This window comes from Diadema setosum, chromosome 10 (assembly GCF_964275005.1).
Source record: "Diadema setosum chromosome 10, eeDiaSeto1, whole genome shotgun sequence".
NCBI lineage: Eukaryota > Metazoa > Echinodermata > Echinoidea > Diadematoida > Diadematidae > Diadema > Diadema setosum.
In genome coordinates, this window is record NC_092694.1 from 39477075 (window position 1) to 39493539 (window position 16465).

General features: G+C 40.2%; 1 protein-coding gene and 1 long non-coding RNA gene across 2 annotated transcripts in view; one reads left to right on the forward strand and one right to left on the reverse strand.

The window, feature by feature from the left end:
- Positions 1-9145, forward strand: part of LOC140234362 (uncharacterized) — a 27535-nt gene extending 18390 nt beyond the window's left edge. The window contains exons 6-14 of the mRNA XM_072314420.1: positions 670-921; positions 1497-1634; positions 2064-2417; positions 2627-2802; positions 3446-3685; positions 5938-6074; positions 7287-7386; positions 8111-8273; positions 9042-9145. Of these exons, the coding sequence (XP_072170521.1) occupies positions 670-921; positions 1497-1634; positions 2064-2417; positions 2627-2802; positions 3446-3685; positions 5938-6074; positions 7287-7386; positions 8111-8273; positions 9042-9145 (1664 nt within the window). The remainder of the gene's footprint in view (positions 1-669; positions 922-1496; positions 1635-2063; positions 2418-2626; positions 2803-3445; positions 3686-5937; positions 6075-7286; positions 7387-8110; positions 8274-9041) is intronic.
- On the reverse strand, positions 1555-11357 carry LOC140234363 (uncharacterized). Its single transcript, XR_011901621.1, has 3 exons — positions 11325-11357; positions 9001-9141; positions 1555-2397 (listed from the first exon to the last, which is right to left on the reverse strand). It is a non-coding gene; the product is annotated as an uncharacterized lncRNA (long non-coding RNA).
- Positions 11358-16465: the final 5108 nt, after the last annotated feature.

The window sequence follows — 16465 nt, forward strand, 5'->3', positions numbered from 1 at the left end:
ATAGATTTGGCCTCGTTCCGCCGCGTCTGACGCAGAGATTAGGGAGCTTTAGATTTTAGACGCGCGGACGTTCAGAGGGGGGGGGGGGGGGGGGGGGGGGGGGGGGGGGAACATGTTCTGAGCGTGCGCAGAAGCGCGCGTCAAGTCGATCTATTTTTAGCTTGCGTCGCCTGGTATATATATATATATATATATATATATATATATATATATATTGAAACAAGGAAAGAAAAACTGACCAGAAACAATTATATTAATAAATAGCGAAAACTTTGAGCAAAGAAAGTTTTCGCTATTTATTAATATAATTGTTTCTGGTCAGTTTTTCTTTCCTTGTTTCAATATATATATATATATATATATATATATATATATATATAATGTTCATCTTGGAACTTCGAATGTTGTAATAATAATAAGAAAGAGTCTCAAGTACGCCATGGATATCCAACGGATATACCAAAAAACTTCTCGTTGGATATCCATGGCGAACTTCAGACTCTTTCTTCTTATATATATATATATATATATATATATGAAATTATTATTGACTTCAGCAGAAAGATAAGCAAAGAGTACCCCTACTGTTATTTATCGTATAGAGTATGTTGTCACTTTAACTTACCTCGATTAATGTTCCTCCTATTCCTCTTCTGGGCTCCTATTTAGGAACGAAAATGTACTGGCATGATGACGGTTCCAACAGGATCGAATCTCTGGATTTATTGAGTGGCGAAAGGACCCTCTTGCTGACTAGGAGTGGTTTTCGTGGACTCACCTGGCACAATGAAGAAATATACTTAACGGAAGTATCCCGTGACGTCATAGCAATCATGAACGAGACTTCACGAGAGGTCCGATACGTCGGTCCTCGGATACTCTCCCATGCCAACGATATTTGTGTGGTCTCGTCTCTAAAAGGTCAGATTTTGTAAACGGTTTTATCAATTTATTCGCGAATTAGTTTAGAAGGGATCATCTTTAGTTATTGATTAGGGGCCTATTTCAGATTCTCTGACAAGATTTTACGCCTTCTTTGCAGTCATGGATTCCACAATAACGAATAGCTCGAGCTTAACACCAAAGCCAATGTAACAGAAATTCTGTTTTCTGTATTTACCCGTGAGAGAGTGTCTTTGTGTGTCAGATTGATTTTAGTAGTACACTGTTTAAACAACAACAACAACAACAAAATCTGCTTAATATACGTAGGTCTTATCGCACAAGAGAAAGGGTTAGATTTTGACATTCTCGTCTAGCAGCGGATGATTAGAATATCAAATTAGCTAGGCAGTCAAATAATGACATCATTACCAGAGAAACGACTTCGTAGAAGTTCGATTCAGTTTATCTAAGCGGGTCATCATTATTAGACCTACTCCTTTCGTCCAACGGCCCCAAAATGTCCATAGCAAACGGCATATACGTCACGTATACTATGACTTTACAAAATCTACACCTTTCCTATGCTGAGTGACAGTATTCTGTTTCTACAGATCCATCACAATGGGCTTGTGATTTCGACAACTTTGGCTCAAATCTTTGTGGGTGGAGTCAAGATTTTCGGGACGATTTTGATTGGCTGAGACTGCCACGTAACGTCAGCAGACATTCAGAGAATGGTCCATCCATCGGTAAGTGGAAATGCCAAGTTTATTTCAGCCATCACTGTTTTTTCTTCTTTTTTTTTTGTTACCCAATGAACCTACGGGACAATAGCTGCACTTAAATAACATTTACCTGGGATACACTGCACCTGAGCAACAGTATAATATATTACCGAAGAAAGCACTGATTTTACTTTTCAGAGCGACAGGAGCATTCTTCCTGTGAACCATTAAAACAGATTGAATTGTCTTTCTTTGATACTGCAAATGTTAATGAAGGAAAGTACATTCTCTATCATGTCTATCGTTCGTTCTTCGCGGGAAGAAAAGTATAAACAATTACGTTGTGGTTATATATAGGGATGCATAATAGCTTGACCAGCTACCGGATCAAAGAAACTATCTGCGACTTATAGTCTTCATAAACTCCTTCATTGTACTATCTTTCTCTACTAGGAGATTACAGTATGTTCATCAACGGCACGACACAGGATGCCGGTGCTCGAGCTAACTTCACAAGTCCGTATACCAACACTGTAAGCACGACTGCCACCTGTTTGCGGTTCGCCTTCGTCATGCCGGGGGTCTCCAGTCACTCCTTTCTCAAACTCTACTTCACCAATCAAAGTTTTTCCAAGCTCATCTGGCTGAAGCGGGGTGACCAGGGGCCATTTTGGAAACTTGAAAGGGTGGTAACATCTGGGCTGGGTGAGGGACATTTCATCTTCGAAGGCGTGGTCGGTACTCCAGAGCGTAGCGTCATAGGAGTGGATGACGTCCAGTTCGGACCCTGCGATGACCAATTCGATGGTAATCATAGATCAGCACTTTGTTATCTTGGTATTCATACATGTTATTACAAATCATCATAAATAGCACATTAACTTCTTTTTGAAACGTTAATCAGTACTACTAGGTGATTTTGTTATGTTTTGTGAAATATCGTGACTGCGCTGGATTTCGTGTCATTCTTTGTCTCTACCATATATTCTCCTTTTTCTCTCCCTTCTCTCTGGCAGCTCCGAAAGTCTCGTGTGACAACGGCAGAATGGAAATACTCCTAAAAAGGGGAAGTTACCGAATCTCGGCTCCTAGCCAAATTCGGTTTTCCTCTTCTCGTTGCTATGGTTACGCTTTCAACTCTGACTACGTCACCCTTTCAACATCTTTCGAAGAGTGTGGAACTCGCATAACGGTAAATATAATAAAGTCTAGTGGAAATATGTACCGACAATTAGACAGGACTCGTGCAGCTTATCAATCCCGCCTCTTTTACGGTAACAAGGAAATTAAATTGTAGGAATAACTACTTATCATGCCATGGTATGAAGTTTTATGTATGCTGATATCATCATCTGTAACTATCTGTCAAAACTAAAAGACTTGAGACGTACATGTAGTCTTGAATCAGTCCTGTAATCGTAATTCTACCACATTATGCAATTCACTCGCGGCCTGTAATGTGAGATGGAAACTGCCAGACCCTAAATTACATAAACTGCAATGGTGGAAATTTAACATCTTTCCCTGAATTTAATTTCTGTGAATGCGCTTTGAAATCTGAATATATTTCTATTCATTTAAGCCTGATACTGTAAACATAACAACAAATTATTCTTATACATTGCAGGAAAGGTAATGCGTAAGCAAACTCAGGAAGTGTGTTTACGATTTCTATAGACAGGGAGGGATGTTGAGCCCTGGTCATCAGTATGAATGAAAGAGGGTGACAAGTTATAGAACATTGGTTCAGACATGCTCTGGGTATCGATATCACATGCAACCCTTATTTAAGGGGACCTTCATAACCCTGACACAAATATATTTTTTGTATTCAGAGTGACGAGGAGAACCTTTTCTTCACGAATGAGATTGAGGATGTGAGCGGGGCTATGCAGAGCTTCGTTGTCAATTGCACAGTGAGGCGCAGACAGCTCGTCCACACCTCATACATCGTCCAGTCTTCCGTGTCCGTTTTTACAGAGGCGTTTGGCAATGGCAATTTCACCATTGCTATTCGGCAATTCACCAGTCAAAATTTCGACGTAGCTCTGTCGGAACAGGATCGCCCAGAACAGGTATCCAATATCACCCGTCCTTGTATTACATTGCAATTATCATGAGTCAGTGCCATGATCACAGTGTGTAGGGAGAGTTGAGCCACTGGGAGAGTTGATCCAGGCCACCTCACATCTTCATAGTGACTGACAGCAGTCAGCTGCTGCCATTTCTTGTTCATGCCTATGATTATCTATATACCAGTGTATGAGGCCGCGACGTTGGACGAAGCATGACAATATAGTCAAAGAAAAACCATTTTTGGTCACCAAAAGTGAATGTCAACTTGTCAGATATGTGGTTTTCTCTCACACCAATGGTAGAGGATAAGTGCGGATCAGTTGGATTAGCAGATAGTCTGTACAGTGTGTCTCTAAAAAAAAGTAAACCCAACTTCAACGGCAAATTTTCAGAAAACTATAAAATATTTACACATTATTTTTTCATGGTTACATAGTCCAATAAGTCCTCTGTCCAATGATACCACGTGGGTTATGTATCTCTCATGCATGACTGAGCATGATTCAACTTAGTGAATGGGTGTGAAATCATCACTGTGGCAAGTTCCGTGATCAGCATACTTTCTCACATTGTACCAAATGGCTCTTTGTGTTGGAGGCTGCCTGTCGGGGAACTGCACCCAAAAAGCCTCTTGAATTTCCACGCAACTTCTTGTTTCCTGGTATCGAGTTACCAGGAATACTCTCTGGTCAATTGTCAACTGTACCATGTTTGGAAAGCATGTGAAGTGTGCCTGTGTCAGGAACAACCTTTGCTGACAAAAATTTAACTTCAAATATGCCCTGAATGCATGACAATAGCAAGAAATAACTTGCCACAGTGATGATTTCACACCCATTCACTAAGTTGAATCATGCTCAGTCATGCATGAGAGTTACATAACCTATGTGGTATCATTGGATAGAGGACTTATTGAACTATCTAACCATGAAAAAATAATGTGCAAATATTTTATAGTTTTCTGAAAATTTGCTGTTGAAGTTGGGTTTACTTTTTTTAGAGACACACTGTATATCATTTGTTTCTTTCAGCAAATTTCAACATGTTTGGTGTGGTCACTTTCGTAGGTTTTGAGGGTTAGTTTAAATGGCGACTGTGGGGAGAGTTGTACCAACGTGTCGAGGGAGAGTTGTGCCATGGCTAAACCCTGCATTCCAGTGGCTCAGCCCTCAAGTGGCTCAACCCTCCCTTCAAGTGGCTCAATGAGTGTCATTTTTTGGTCAAAGAAACGGGTCTGCAATTGGATGAGGTGAGGAATATTGGAAAGGTATGTGGTGTTCTCGCCAGGGGTGACGCCCCACAGGCGGTTTCTTCTTCCTAACACCAACAGTTGACTTATTACGCAAATCCAATCAGGGTGCATCTAGAAATCCTGATCATGTGATCGTAGTTGGACCCCAACAACATCCACATTATCCATCCAATGACCCGCAAGTCAAACAGACGCCCCGCCCCCTCTGTTACCATTACACCATCTTTCCTTAGATAGGTTTCCATAGTCATTTTCTTTTATAAGCCTGAACTTCTTAATATGATATGTAGGGCCTATAGCATAGTGGCTCAACTCTCCCAACCCCGTGGCTCAACTCTCACCACATCAAGGGAGACTTGAGCCATTTTGCAAAATATTTTTGTTGAAGTGTCACCCCCAAGTTGTTTGTGCTAGGTGTCTTATTGGGCTATCATATTATCCCTGAATAGTTGTAGTATATACCAGCGAACGAATAATCCATAAATTGTGTATAGTTATTGAACAATATCACTAAATGTAAAAAGTGGCTCAACTCTCCCACACTTCCCCTATAGTGATAATGATTTCACAATACGACTGAGGAAAGGCAATGAACATCCATATAACGTCTTATGCAGGTGATGATTTGATTGGTTCGGATCAGGAGAACATGATCATTTAAAAGGAAATTCATTCGAGGAAAATATTGCAATGTTTGTTAGTATTGTGTAATGGATATTGTAAATGTACTTTAGATCATTTAATTTATAATCAAATGACTATAATGCTTTCGAAAAGAATTTTTCGTGAATCACTAATGAGCGAGCAGTAAGTTGTGTGGCTTCTGCAACATGTTGCACCAGGGTACTCAATACTGATATTGTAGAGATTTTACACGAGGTACCTTCAGCCTCTTAGATAATAGAGTGAGTCAGCAACTTTTCATATTGATACACTTGTGTCATTGAATTATCTCGACTGATTTCCAAATCAATTGTTCAATGAATCAAAACTAACAAGGTGTTTGAAGGCGATACCATCTACCTCGGCACAACAATCGCATCCATGAGGAATCTTTACATCCTCAACGAGCGTTGCTGGGAGACGCCTTCTCCAGACCCAGCAGATCGGAGTTACCGAGATCTGATAGAGAGTGGGTAAGTTTTAGGGGAACAGTGATAGCCCTCTTACTCAATACGAGTTTTATCCCTGTATCCGCCTTGTGTTGATATCTTTTGGACATCGGTTCCTTCTTGTATGTCAAGATTGCATCTAAGCACTTCGACAACATTGTTACGATTTCTGCGTCTTTGGATCTGCTCATCTGCTGTCTGTAGGCCTATGCTATATGGAAGAATTCGGACACCCTCGGAAAATCTTTGAGGCTGTTAATAAAAATCACTTTTGGTTGGGACATACAAATGGTTTTAATGTACTGTGGAAACGATCAGTGTTTCCAAAACCGTTCAAACTCTGCATTTTCAATCGTTCATTAATAAGCTTTTGATAATGATATTTCACTTTATTCTTTAACATCTTTCAAGTTTAGTCAGTATAGGTCTTGCAAGTGAAAGCTCTTGAGCAAGATTTGTGATTAGCAGGGCCGGCACAGCGTTTTCAAAAGTGTGGGGGCCCACTTCCGGGTTTCATGAGTCTCTCCTCTCCCATTTCCGGGTGTTCGGGTACACATTTCCAGACGTTTATTAAATCATGAAATTGATAACTGTAACACTTTCTACATAAGGGCTTTTTACACTTGTGTTTCTTAACCCCGGACTTTCTCTGACCCAGGACTATCGTTAGTCCCGTACCAATTTTTTCAGCTTTTTACACTCGCCAATTAGTCCCGTACTATCTCTTGTCCGGGGCTAAGGAGAAAACTGACCTTTTTACACTCGTATTTCTTAGCCCCGGACTTTCCAAACCACATGAATATTCATAATTACGCTGTGTACTGTACACGTACACGCACGCACCGGCAGCACTTGATTACCTCGTTTCTGATTGGTCAGTGAGGGTCGGACTTCGTCTCCGTTGCTTAGCCCAGGATTATTTTTTCGTTCTGTTTACACTCACTTGCTTGGCACCGCAATTGCGGTGCTCTAGCACCGCAATTGCGGTTCTAACCCCTGCTATTTTGCAGGGCCAGATAGTACCGTACTATCGGTGGGGCTAGCCCACTTTGGCAAAAACGAGTGTAAACAGAAAGTGGGCTAAGGATAGTCCCGTACCAACGGTGGGGCTAAGGCCCCCCCTTAGCCCCACCGATAGTCCGGGGCTAAGCAAAAATTTACAAGTGTAAAAAGCCCTATAGTAAACTGTACGCATTTCACCAAACCTTGTCATTTTTAATCAAAATTTATATGCAGATTGGCTGTATCGAGAAACGTGGAAGTCTATGATATCAACAACTCGACGGTGAAGGCGTTTTCAGTCAGGGTTTTCCAATTCAGTCGCGTTACAGAGTTGGTGAGAATCTTTCAGCTCTTATTTCCATTTTCTAATTTCTCTGCAACGATGAACTTTACGGGTGTGTATGGTGGATATGTGATGACCTGTGGTAAGTGAACATCACCTCAATAGTTTTGAATATTGATGAATAATATCAGGGATTTTATTGGGATTATTTGTTGTCAAGTTCTTGCTTGGAAAAGATGAACTCCCTTTGTATCTGTGTAGTCAAAAATTGCACTGGTTTTGCAGACCCAGAGTAAGCAGAGAACTACTTGTCTGACAATAGAATATGACATCATGAATCTCAACCGGCCTCCAACATTTTAACCGAATGTATCCTTACTCATTTATTTCATTTAATCTTTCTTTTTTTTTTTCTAGGGGGCATCCAAGGTTAACGTTAAACTTGACTGTTGCTAGGAAACTCCTTCTTCGACCAACTACCACATAAACTTGTTAAAGTTTAAGGCAAAGAAATCCTGCTATGATAATAGATAAATGGAACCGTGACGATATTTTGATTTTATGTCTATAAAGACTAAATTTGAGGTGTAATTTTATTCAAATTTCTCCCTCTACGATGAGGGAGACAAATTGAAGGAAAATTCACACCTCAACCTTCACCGCTCTACTTAATTATTCTCTTGCTTTCAAGACTGATTTTAGTATAGTGAGTAATAAAGCGCCAGCTACGGAGTCATTGAGCATAACTAGTATTTGTCATTTGATTATCTAACAGACATACATCCACTGTAACGTCCTGGCATGCCAGCAAAACGATCGATTGGAAAGTTGCCATACTTCGGACCGTTCTGGGTTCCGTGCCAAAAGGTATTCGAACCGGAAACCTGGTAATGCTTACCTGCTGTCAAGCGGACCATTCGCCGTCCAGAGAAACAAAGGTATGATACTGATATTCCAAGACGCCATGCACTTTAGATGGTCCCGGAAATAGAAATACACACCGTATTTTAATACTATAGTCTTCTTATTTCTCCCCCCCCCCCTCCAAAAAAAAAAGAAGAAAAGAAGGAAAAATGTTGGTTTGATGACATCTATTATATCTATATATCAAATGAGAATTTACACTCTGGGAAATGGCATAACAAAAGAAATGGAGAGAGAGAGAGAGAGTAGCAAATAAAAAATTTCACACAAAGTGGAGACCTACAGTGATCCTAGCGCAGGGGAGAAGAGAGAGTGATTATCATGACGAATGATGCACCGGACAGATCGGTGAGAATTGGATGGAACTGTTTAAACCTACGAGCGTAGCTAGTATAGATTTTAGACTGTATCCAAAGTGTGTATGTGTTTGGGGTATGTGAAACTATATTGGTATGAATGTTTGTATAAAATGTGGAGAGCGATTTCACTGGATATCGCCATAAGAACCTGACGTATGCATTTTATCATGTCGACGCACACTTACTAACTAGGGCCTATTGACATGAATGCTGTTCCTCCTCAGAATTGCAGTAGACGCTTTCGCTTTCGATAGTTTTCATTCGTGTTATTTTATGTTATGTTATGTTTGTCTTGTTTTATGTGTTGTTTATTATTTTGTAGCAGCAACCGGTAGATAGGCTCGTCATAAAGAGAAGTAAGTTAAAGTTTATGATTGTATACCTTTGTATTGGTCCTTACATACTCCTTTCACTGTTCATCAGGTATGTTGGTGAGTTCGGTGACTGTATACGTTGCTCTGTCCGCCATGTTGGTCTGCAGCATCGGTGTGATCCTCTATCAACGCCGTCAGAACACCAGAAACTAAAGGCATTAGCGATGAAGTGCTTTCAGATAATAAATATTGCTTCATTTACAAAAGTAGTACATGATTAGAAAGGGGAATAGAAAGGGATCGGAAATCTAGAAACGGAAAGGGGAATATGTTAATTTTAACACAGAAGTTGGTCTGTTTTGAAAAAGAAAAAAAAAATCAACGGTTATTTTTCCCCATACACGTAAGAGGTATCGCATGCAGGCATAAGTCTCCTTGGTAACCATTATCAATGAAGCAGGACTACGCACTACTGTCACTGTCACTGTGGGAATTTATGTGAAACATATCCCAAGAAAACACACAAGAACACAACTTGATAATACTGGAATGTATAGGTAATGACGTGTCTATAGTGTTATATAAATACTTTGTGTTTACTTAATCATGTTATATTCAGAAGGCTAACAAATAAATGAAAATGATATATCGATTGAAACGACTGTGCTTTAAAAATAATACTACCCCACCCCCCCCCCAAAAAAAAAAAAAAAAAAAATATGCAGCATAATAAAGGTGGTAGTACCCATCATATTGTTAGTAAATGGTTGGTTATGGTGCATGGTAACAGTGGATACAATTTTCTTGATAAAGATTGTTTTCAATTGTAGCAAGATATTATTCACTAAAATCATTTTCGTTTTTGATATCTTCCATGGTGAATGGAGTTACTTTCACCAACTTAAAGGACAAGTCCACCTTCATATACATAAGGATTGAGAGAATGCAGCAATATTAGTAGAACACATCAGTGAAAGTTTGAGGAAAATTGGACAATCCGTTCAAAAGTTACAAATATTTTAAGTATCTGCGCAGTCACTGCTGGAAGAGAAGACTACTACAGTGTATGATGTCACATGCGTACAACTATATAAGGAAAATAAAAAGAGAATTTCACAAAATTTTACTTTTTGAATAAAGTGCACAGTTCTTTGACTAGCTACTGACGTATGTTAAGGGTAATATTATTTCCCCTGCCTTCTGAAAGAGAGAAGTCGAGTGTTCTTTTGCTATGCGAGAAAAATGGAAATATGTTGAATTTTCTGTATTCTTTTTTTATATCGTTGTACTCATGTGACATCACAAGCTATAGTAGTCTTTTCATCCAGCCAGGACTGAGCAGAAACTTCAAAAATTCATAACTTTTTAACGGATTGTCCGATTTTGCTCAAACTCTCACTGATGTGTTCTACTAATATTGCTGCATTCACTCAACCCACATGTCTATGAAGGTGAACTTGTCCTTTAACGGCGCATATTGAAAGCTGCCTTTTTGTTTGATACTGTGTCTTTAAACATTTTATCTGTCAATACTGTAATGTATTCGTTTGCGAAATGTATATGTACAGTATTTGCCTTCGATGAAAAATCACACAAAACTAAATAGTAAAATAAACCCGACAAAGTAAGTCGGAATGCAAACGTGTGGATGAGCATGTCTGGTTTAAACTTAGGATCGGTATCCCGGATCGGTATATAGATTTTTATTTACGATGCACCACGGGCTTCGTACAAGTATCAAATAAATTAATATGAAATATATGTGGCACATGTGGAAAGAGAAAGAGAAGAGTGTATTGATGTTTTCATTGTGTACATGTCGTGTTTATCAAGCGTAAAATAAAATCATCAACACATCTTCGCTTTTGATTTCACAGTGTTATATTTCTATGCATTTCAACATGTCATGAAGGACAAGTTTACGGGTGACATTGCCTCCAAGTACGGACCCATAACTTGCTTGAACATTTATAACAAATGAGATCTTACAGCTTCATTCAAAGGAAGAATTTGTTCCTTGTTGAACAAGAAGCCGGGTGGGAAGTGACGGTGCAGAGGAACTAAATATGAACTAGGTAGGCCTACGTATCGACAAAATGGTGATTAAAGAACGCAGAAGGAGGACCAAAACAGAACAAAAAGTCCTTTCATCTGGAGGGGTTCTGCGACTCATGCTTTCCTTTTTATTTCTTTCATTTTAGGGGGCTGCTGGCAAACGGGGGAAAGGGGTTCCGCGGACCCCGTCCCCCACCTTTAATAGTTACGGGCCTGCAACAGGACTTCCTGTCACCTCCACTCTTCGTTATATCGATCACTCATCCCACTTGTAATACGAAATTATCATGTCTCGGTCGGTTATGACCTCGGGGAAAAACCATGGCTCTCTGCTCACCTTCTGTTCATGGACGACGTGACGCTGGTTTGTGAAGATGAAAAAAAAAAACTACGTGACTGCAATGGAGTTCGGCATCAAACAAGTGCACTACCCTGGTTATGAAGAGAGAAAGCCATGTCGTGAAGAGCGAAGGAATGAAGTTCCTGAATTTCAAGGGTTCTAAGTTTCATATAATAATAACGAAATAACAAAAGAATATCAGAACATTTTTCAAATTCTTTTTGAATATTAAAACCGATGTTGTTGAGTATAAACTGTTTTGTTTTAATACTTGCCACTAGTAAACTAATGCGCGTAGATTTTTCTAAAACAACTTATCGTACAGGACGTACCGAGATGCAGTATTGGATCCACACGTGCACCACCCCCTTTTTGTTAAAACAAAAGAAATCAAAATAAACTGGAGGAGGCGCAAGCGCCCTCCCCCCTTAATTTTGTAAAGCCCCCCCCCCCCCCCACCCCCTCTTAACGGAATTCCTGGATCCGTCCCTGAGATGTATCATTTCATTTCAAGTTGTCAATTTCAGCTTGATAAACTTCACATAAATTTGATTCCGAGAGAAGAAAAATAAAGTAACAATTAGAGATCGACATGCAGTAAATAAGATCAATCCAAAGACGATTGACTACATTGTCACAGCAGTGCAGACCTATCACAGCCTTACAATGTGTTAATCAGTTCTTCGAGACTAGTATGACTACGCCTATAGTCTAGCACTGAGTGCACAATATTTACGAAGTTTATGCCTACCATGTGTGTGTGTCTTCAGAAGGAGCAGATCCAAGAAAGCTTAATATATTATGCATCTCCTACATTGCAATTATAGGATTTATGGAAGTCACCCAAAAGGCGAAGAGAGTGTAGGAGGCAGAGAAAGGGAGAGGGAGAGACAAGGGGGGGGGGGGGGTCGGGGGGAGAAGGGGAGTGACTTTTTTTTTCTAACATCACCAGATTCCTGACACGCAAACCGGGGTCCTGTGACATGCATGCATAACTGTCACTGACATCCCCTTCTCTCTTAGAGCAAGTATATGATTTAAAAGTACCATCAAAAAATGACGAAATGCGACCCACGTTTTTTAACATATTTAATTGACTTCCATGTATTAATTGTGAGCTTGATTCAACAGAAGCGTCTGACGAAAAATGAACTTTTATCAGATCACGTGCGTGTCTACCTTTCTTAATGTTGTATTTTGTGACTGTGATTCGCCCAATCACGATCGCATCGTATTGTGAACATAATTATAGTCAGTGACAGCTATGAACAAGACTGAAGCAATTGCATTTTTCCATGGCACACTTAAAAGCTCTATTAATATACTACAACAACTGAATGGCCCGTATTCTGCTAAAAACTTATACCCGAGTTTAAACCCACGCCTGGGTTTAAAGGGGGTTTTGGGGGTTTAAACCTGAGTTTAGACCCAGGTTTAAACCCAGGTTTAATTTGTATTCTACTAAGTCCAGCTGTGGTCTAAATTGGGTTTAAATTAAACCTACCCTGGAGGAGGTTTATTTCGAGTTTAAATCTAGTCTAACGATGACTGGTAAGGGTACCAGCACACAGATCAATGCCAATGGCACAAAACGAGTGGCTGGCTGGATACAGCAGCTGGCTTGCCGGTGTAGCGGCAGATAGCGTTCCGCGGCGTTTTTTTTGTTCTAAAACAGTATCCGCCGGCAGATCGTGTCCTAACACTGGCGGATACTGTTCTGAAGCGCAGGTGTCGTTAATATCGTTGCTTCTCACTGTGTTTTTTTCTTTTCGCTGCTTCTGCCAATGCGCCCCTGCTTGTTCGCTGCTTCCATTTCGAGTTTCACGTACAATACCTCTATATTTGCTGCTTCCGCCCCTCGCTGCTGCTGTTTCGCTGCCTCCACTTACACTCCAGACCGGTATTCCGTGGTTGATGTGGAGCAGCTAGCTCTGGTCCGCACGTATCTTTTTTTTTTTCGTAGCCATGCGAGAAATTATCTTATAAATATTCATTACGCAAGCAGGAAAAGCCTCGATTTTCGTCGAATACGTCTTGTTCTGCGCCGTATCCCTGTGTGTCACATAAAGCTTCCAAATTTCTTCACATATTATTGAAAAATAGTAATTTGGGGGCTGTCCACAATTGTGCATTAGATATCTCGATTGATATAACTTTGGGACAATTTCACATGGCTGAAGAGCAAGTCTCAGATTTATTGAAACCTAAAGGGTGCCTTGTACAAAATTGTGATGAGATCTGTAGGGAGAGAGAAAAATACAAATGGGATAAGAACGCTTTTATGAACACAGGTGTATTTCTTTTCATACACTGTAGCTTTATAACTGTAAAGATTACAAATGAAAAAAATAAAGAGCAATCTTTAATTCTATTCCATAAGGAGGCAGAAATGCTGCTTTTGAATAGCATTATGATCCCTCCCCCTCCCTCCCCCCCCCCCTCCCCTCGGCTCCCCCTCAAACGAGAAAATGAAAGGGAGGCAGAATTCACTCCAGTGCACATGGTGCAGGTATCATGCCTCGGTGAATGCAGCACTTTGTCTACTAAAATGTCCGCAGATTATAAAAATGTCAACAGATTATAAAAATGTCAACCGTGAGTCCCTGTAGCGTATTCAAAGAGAGGCATTAAGTCCCTGTTGTGTATTCATAGGGTGGCAGAATTCACTCCATCTCGTGACGATTCATGCAGCATTTTACTTACTAAAATGGCTGCCGTAAAGCTCGCGCAACTATTGGTAGCAATACAGTAGCCACTTGGGACCTAATCCGCGCAGCGCGGAACTCTTTTGACAGTCGAGTCCCTGACGAAGATCACGTGCACGCGGCAGGTTAAGCAACGCTATTATTACAACGTAGTAGCTTGTACGTATATCCGCCGCTGTACAGTATCTGCCTTAACTAATCGCGGCAGATTTCAGCCCATGTCGGAACGATAACTGCCGATTGAAACGATAACTACCGGCGGATACTGTTTTAGAACAAAAAACGCCGCGGAACGCTATCTGCCGCTACACCGGCCACACGAGAGTACACACGAAATACGCCTACTACTACGTACTAGATCTATAGTACTTGTAGCAAATTGTACACTTAGAAGAGACTCGAGATCTAAATGGTAGCAATACTACTACCTAGTATGGTAGGTGTTCAACCCACCGACCGGGTCCATAACGACCGACCGCGCATTATAATGGCATTGCGCGTACAGAAAGAAAATGTACGCATGGGACTACGCGCAACGGTGTTCGATTCTTCACTGGGCTACGCTACCGAGTAAAATGTGGCGAAAAAAACTAAGTATTCCCTCTAAATTACCGAAATTTAGCACAATCGAATAAGGTTTATCGTGTAACTAGATCCTCTACATATAATTAGGCCTACCTTTGCTGACTCGTTGTTAGATGTAACAATGTTAGAGTATCCTTCCGTAATAAATTTGACGATTTTGACCGCAAAATTGTCACCGCCGCTTGTACGATCGTGCACACACGTTGCGTACACATACACATGACATAAACATTTTGTCGCCCGCTACATACTACGACCGTACGAGTTGATGCAGAAACGAGAAATGAATGTGAAAAAACAAACCGACTCATCTATTATTTCAATTACGATGAAAAGTTTCCTAATGAAAATCGAGTCAAATTCATCAAACAGTCCTTCAAAAGTAATATCGAAGGATTCAAAATATATTCAAATATTATTGGGGAAAAATGACGGCTAGAAAAAAACAGCGGCCTGTCGAAAAAACGCATTTAAGTGTGCCCTTTATACGTACTGTCAGGGTGGTCGGCTGAAATGAGCAGGGCAACTGAGTGCGGAAAAAATGACACCCCACGCGTTCGAAGCCGCCATCGAAGAGCGCGTACCTCAGATCGCATTTTCAGTGCGTGCTTGTGAATCCGGAGTATTTTCTCCACACGTGAGTAAAATTCAGGCAAATTGTGAGATTTTTCACGTTTCTATTGATAGAAAAACGTTAGGTGTCCGGTATTATGAACACCCGACCATACTACCTGTACTAATACGTTAGTCTAGATAAGCTTTACGATGAAAATAACCTGAAGACTAGACCAAGAACTCAATGTAAGACTAGAGGGTAGAGCCTGAGGTCGATTTCGCATAGCCTAGATAGACTAACTGTTAGATCGAGAACCTAGATCGATCGTAGGACTAACGTTAGGACTAGCGTTAGTAGGAGTAGGGTCCGTGGTTCGGTAATCATGTAGAAATGCACACCTACCGTTCGCTTCGCCGTTTGTCTATCAAATTTTGTGCAGCTATTGGAGATGCTAAATTGAACCATATCCGAGATTTTCATGGAATTAGAAAGCCAAAAGGGAAGAAAAATGAGAAATCGGAGCTGAAAAGTACGGTTGTCGCGAACATTAGAAATCTCCGACGTAGTAAGTAGTGCATCGATTTCACAGAGAACGATGTCAACGATTATAATCGATTCTGGTAGTCTCTAATTAGCCGTTTACTAGATTCTATTCACAATATCGAACGCGATTCGTGCAATATGTGTAGGGCCTACTTTATTTTTCGTATTTTTTTTTTCTCATTGTTTCCATTGCCACAATCTTCACGATCTTATCACTATTACTAATACTATTCAAATTATTGATACAGATTATTCATATCAGGATTTGGACGTCCTTTCTTTAAAGATTGTGGCAAGTATTTCATCTTGGCAAAAGTTGATAATTTCATAATTTGAATAGTGTTGAAGGGAATAGAATGAAGTTGAGGGAAAAGTGGAAGAAAAAGGTAAGGCTAGGGTTAGGGTTAGGGTTAGGAGGGAGAGAGAGAGAAAGAGAGAGAAAAGAAGATGAGAAGGAAGTTGAATTCAAAGGGGATTTGTTTCTAGTAGTCTACATATAGGCCTAATAATGATAAATTAAAGGACAAGTTCACCTTCATAAACATAAGGATTGAGAAAATGCAACAATATTAGTAGAACACATCAGTGAAAGTTTGAGGAAAATTGGACAATCGATGCAAAAGTTATGAATTTTTTAAATTTTTGTGTTGGAACCGCTGGATGAGGAGACTACTACAGCTTGTGAGTCATATGCGTACAACAGTATAAAGAAAATATAAAAGAAAATTCAACATATTTTCACTTTTTTC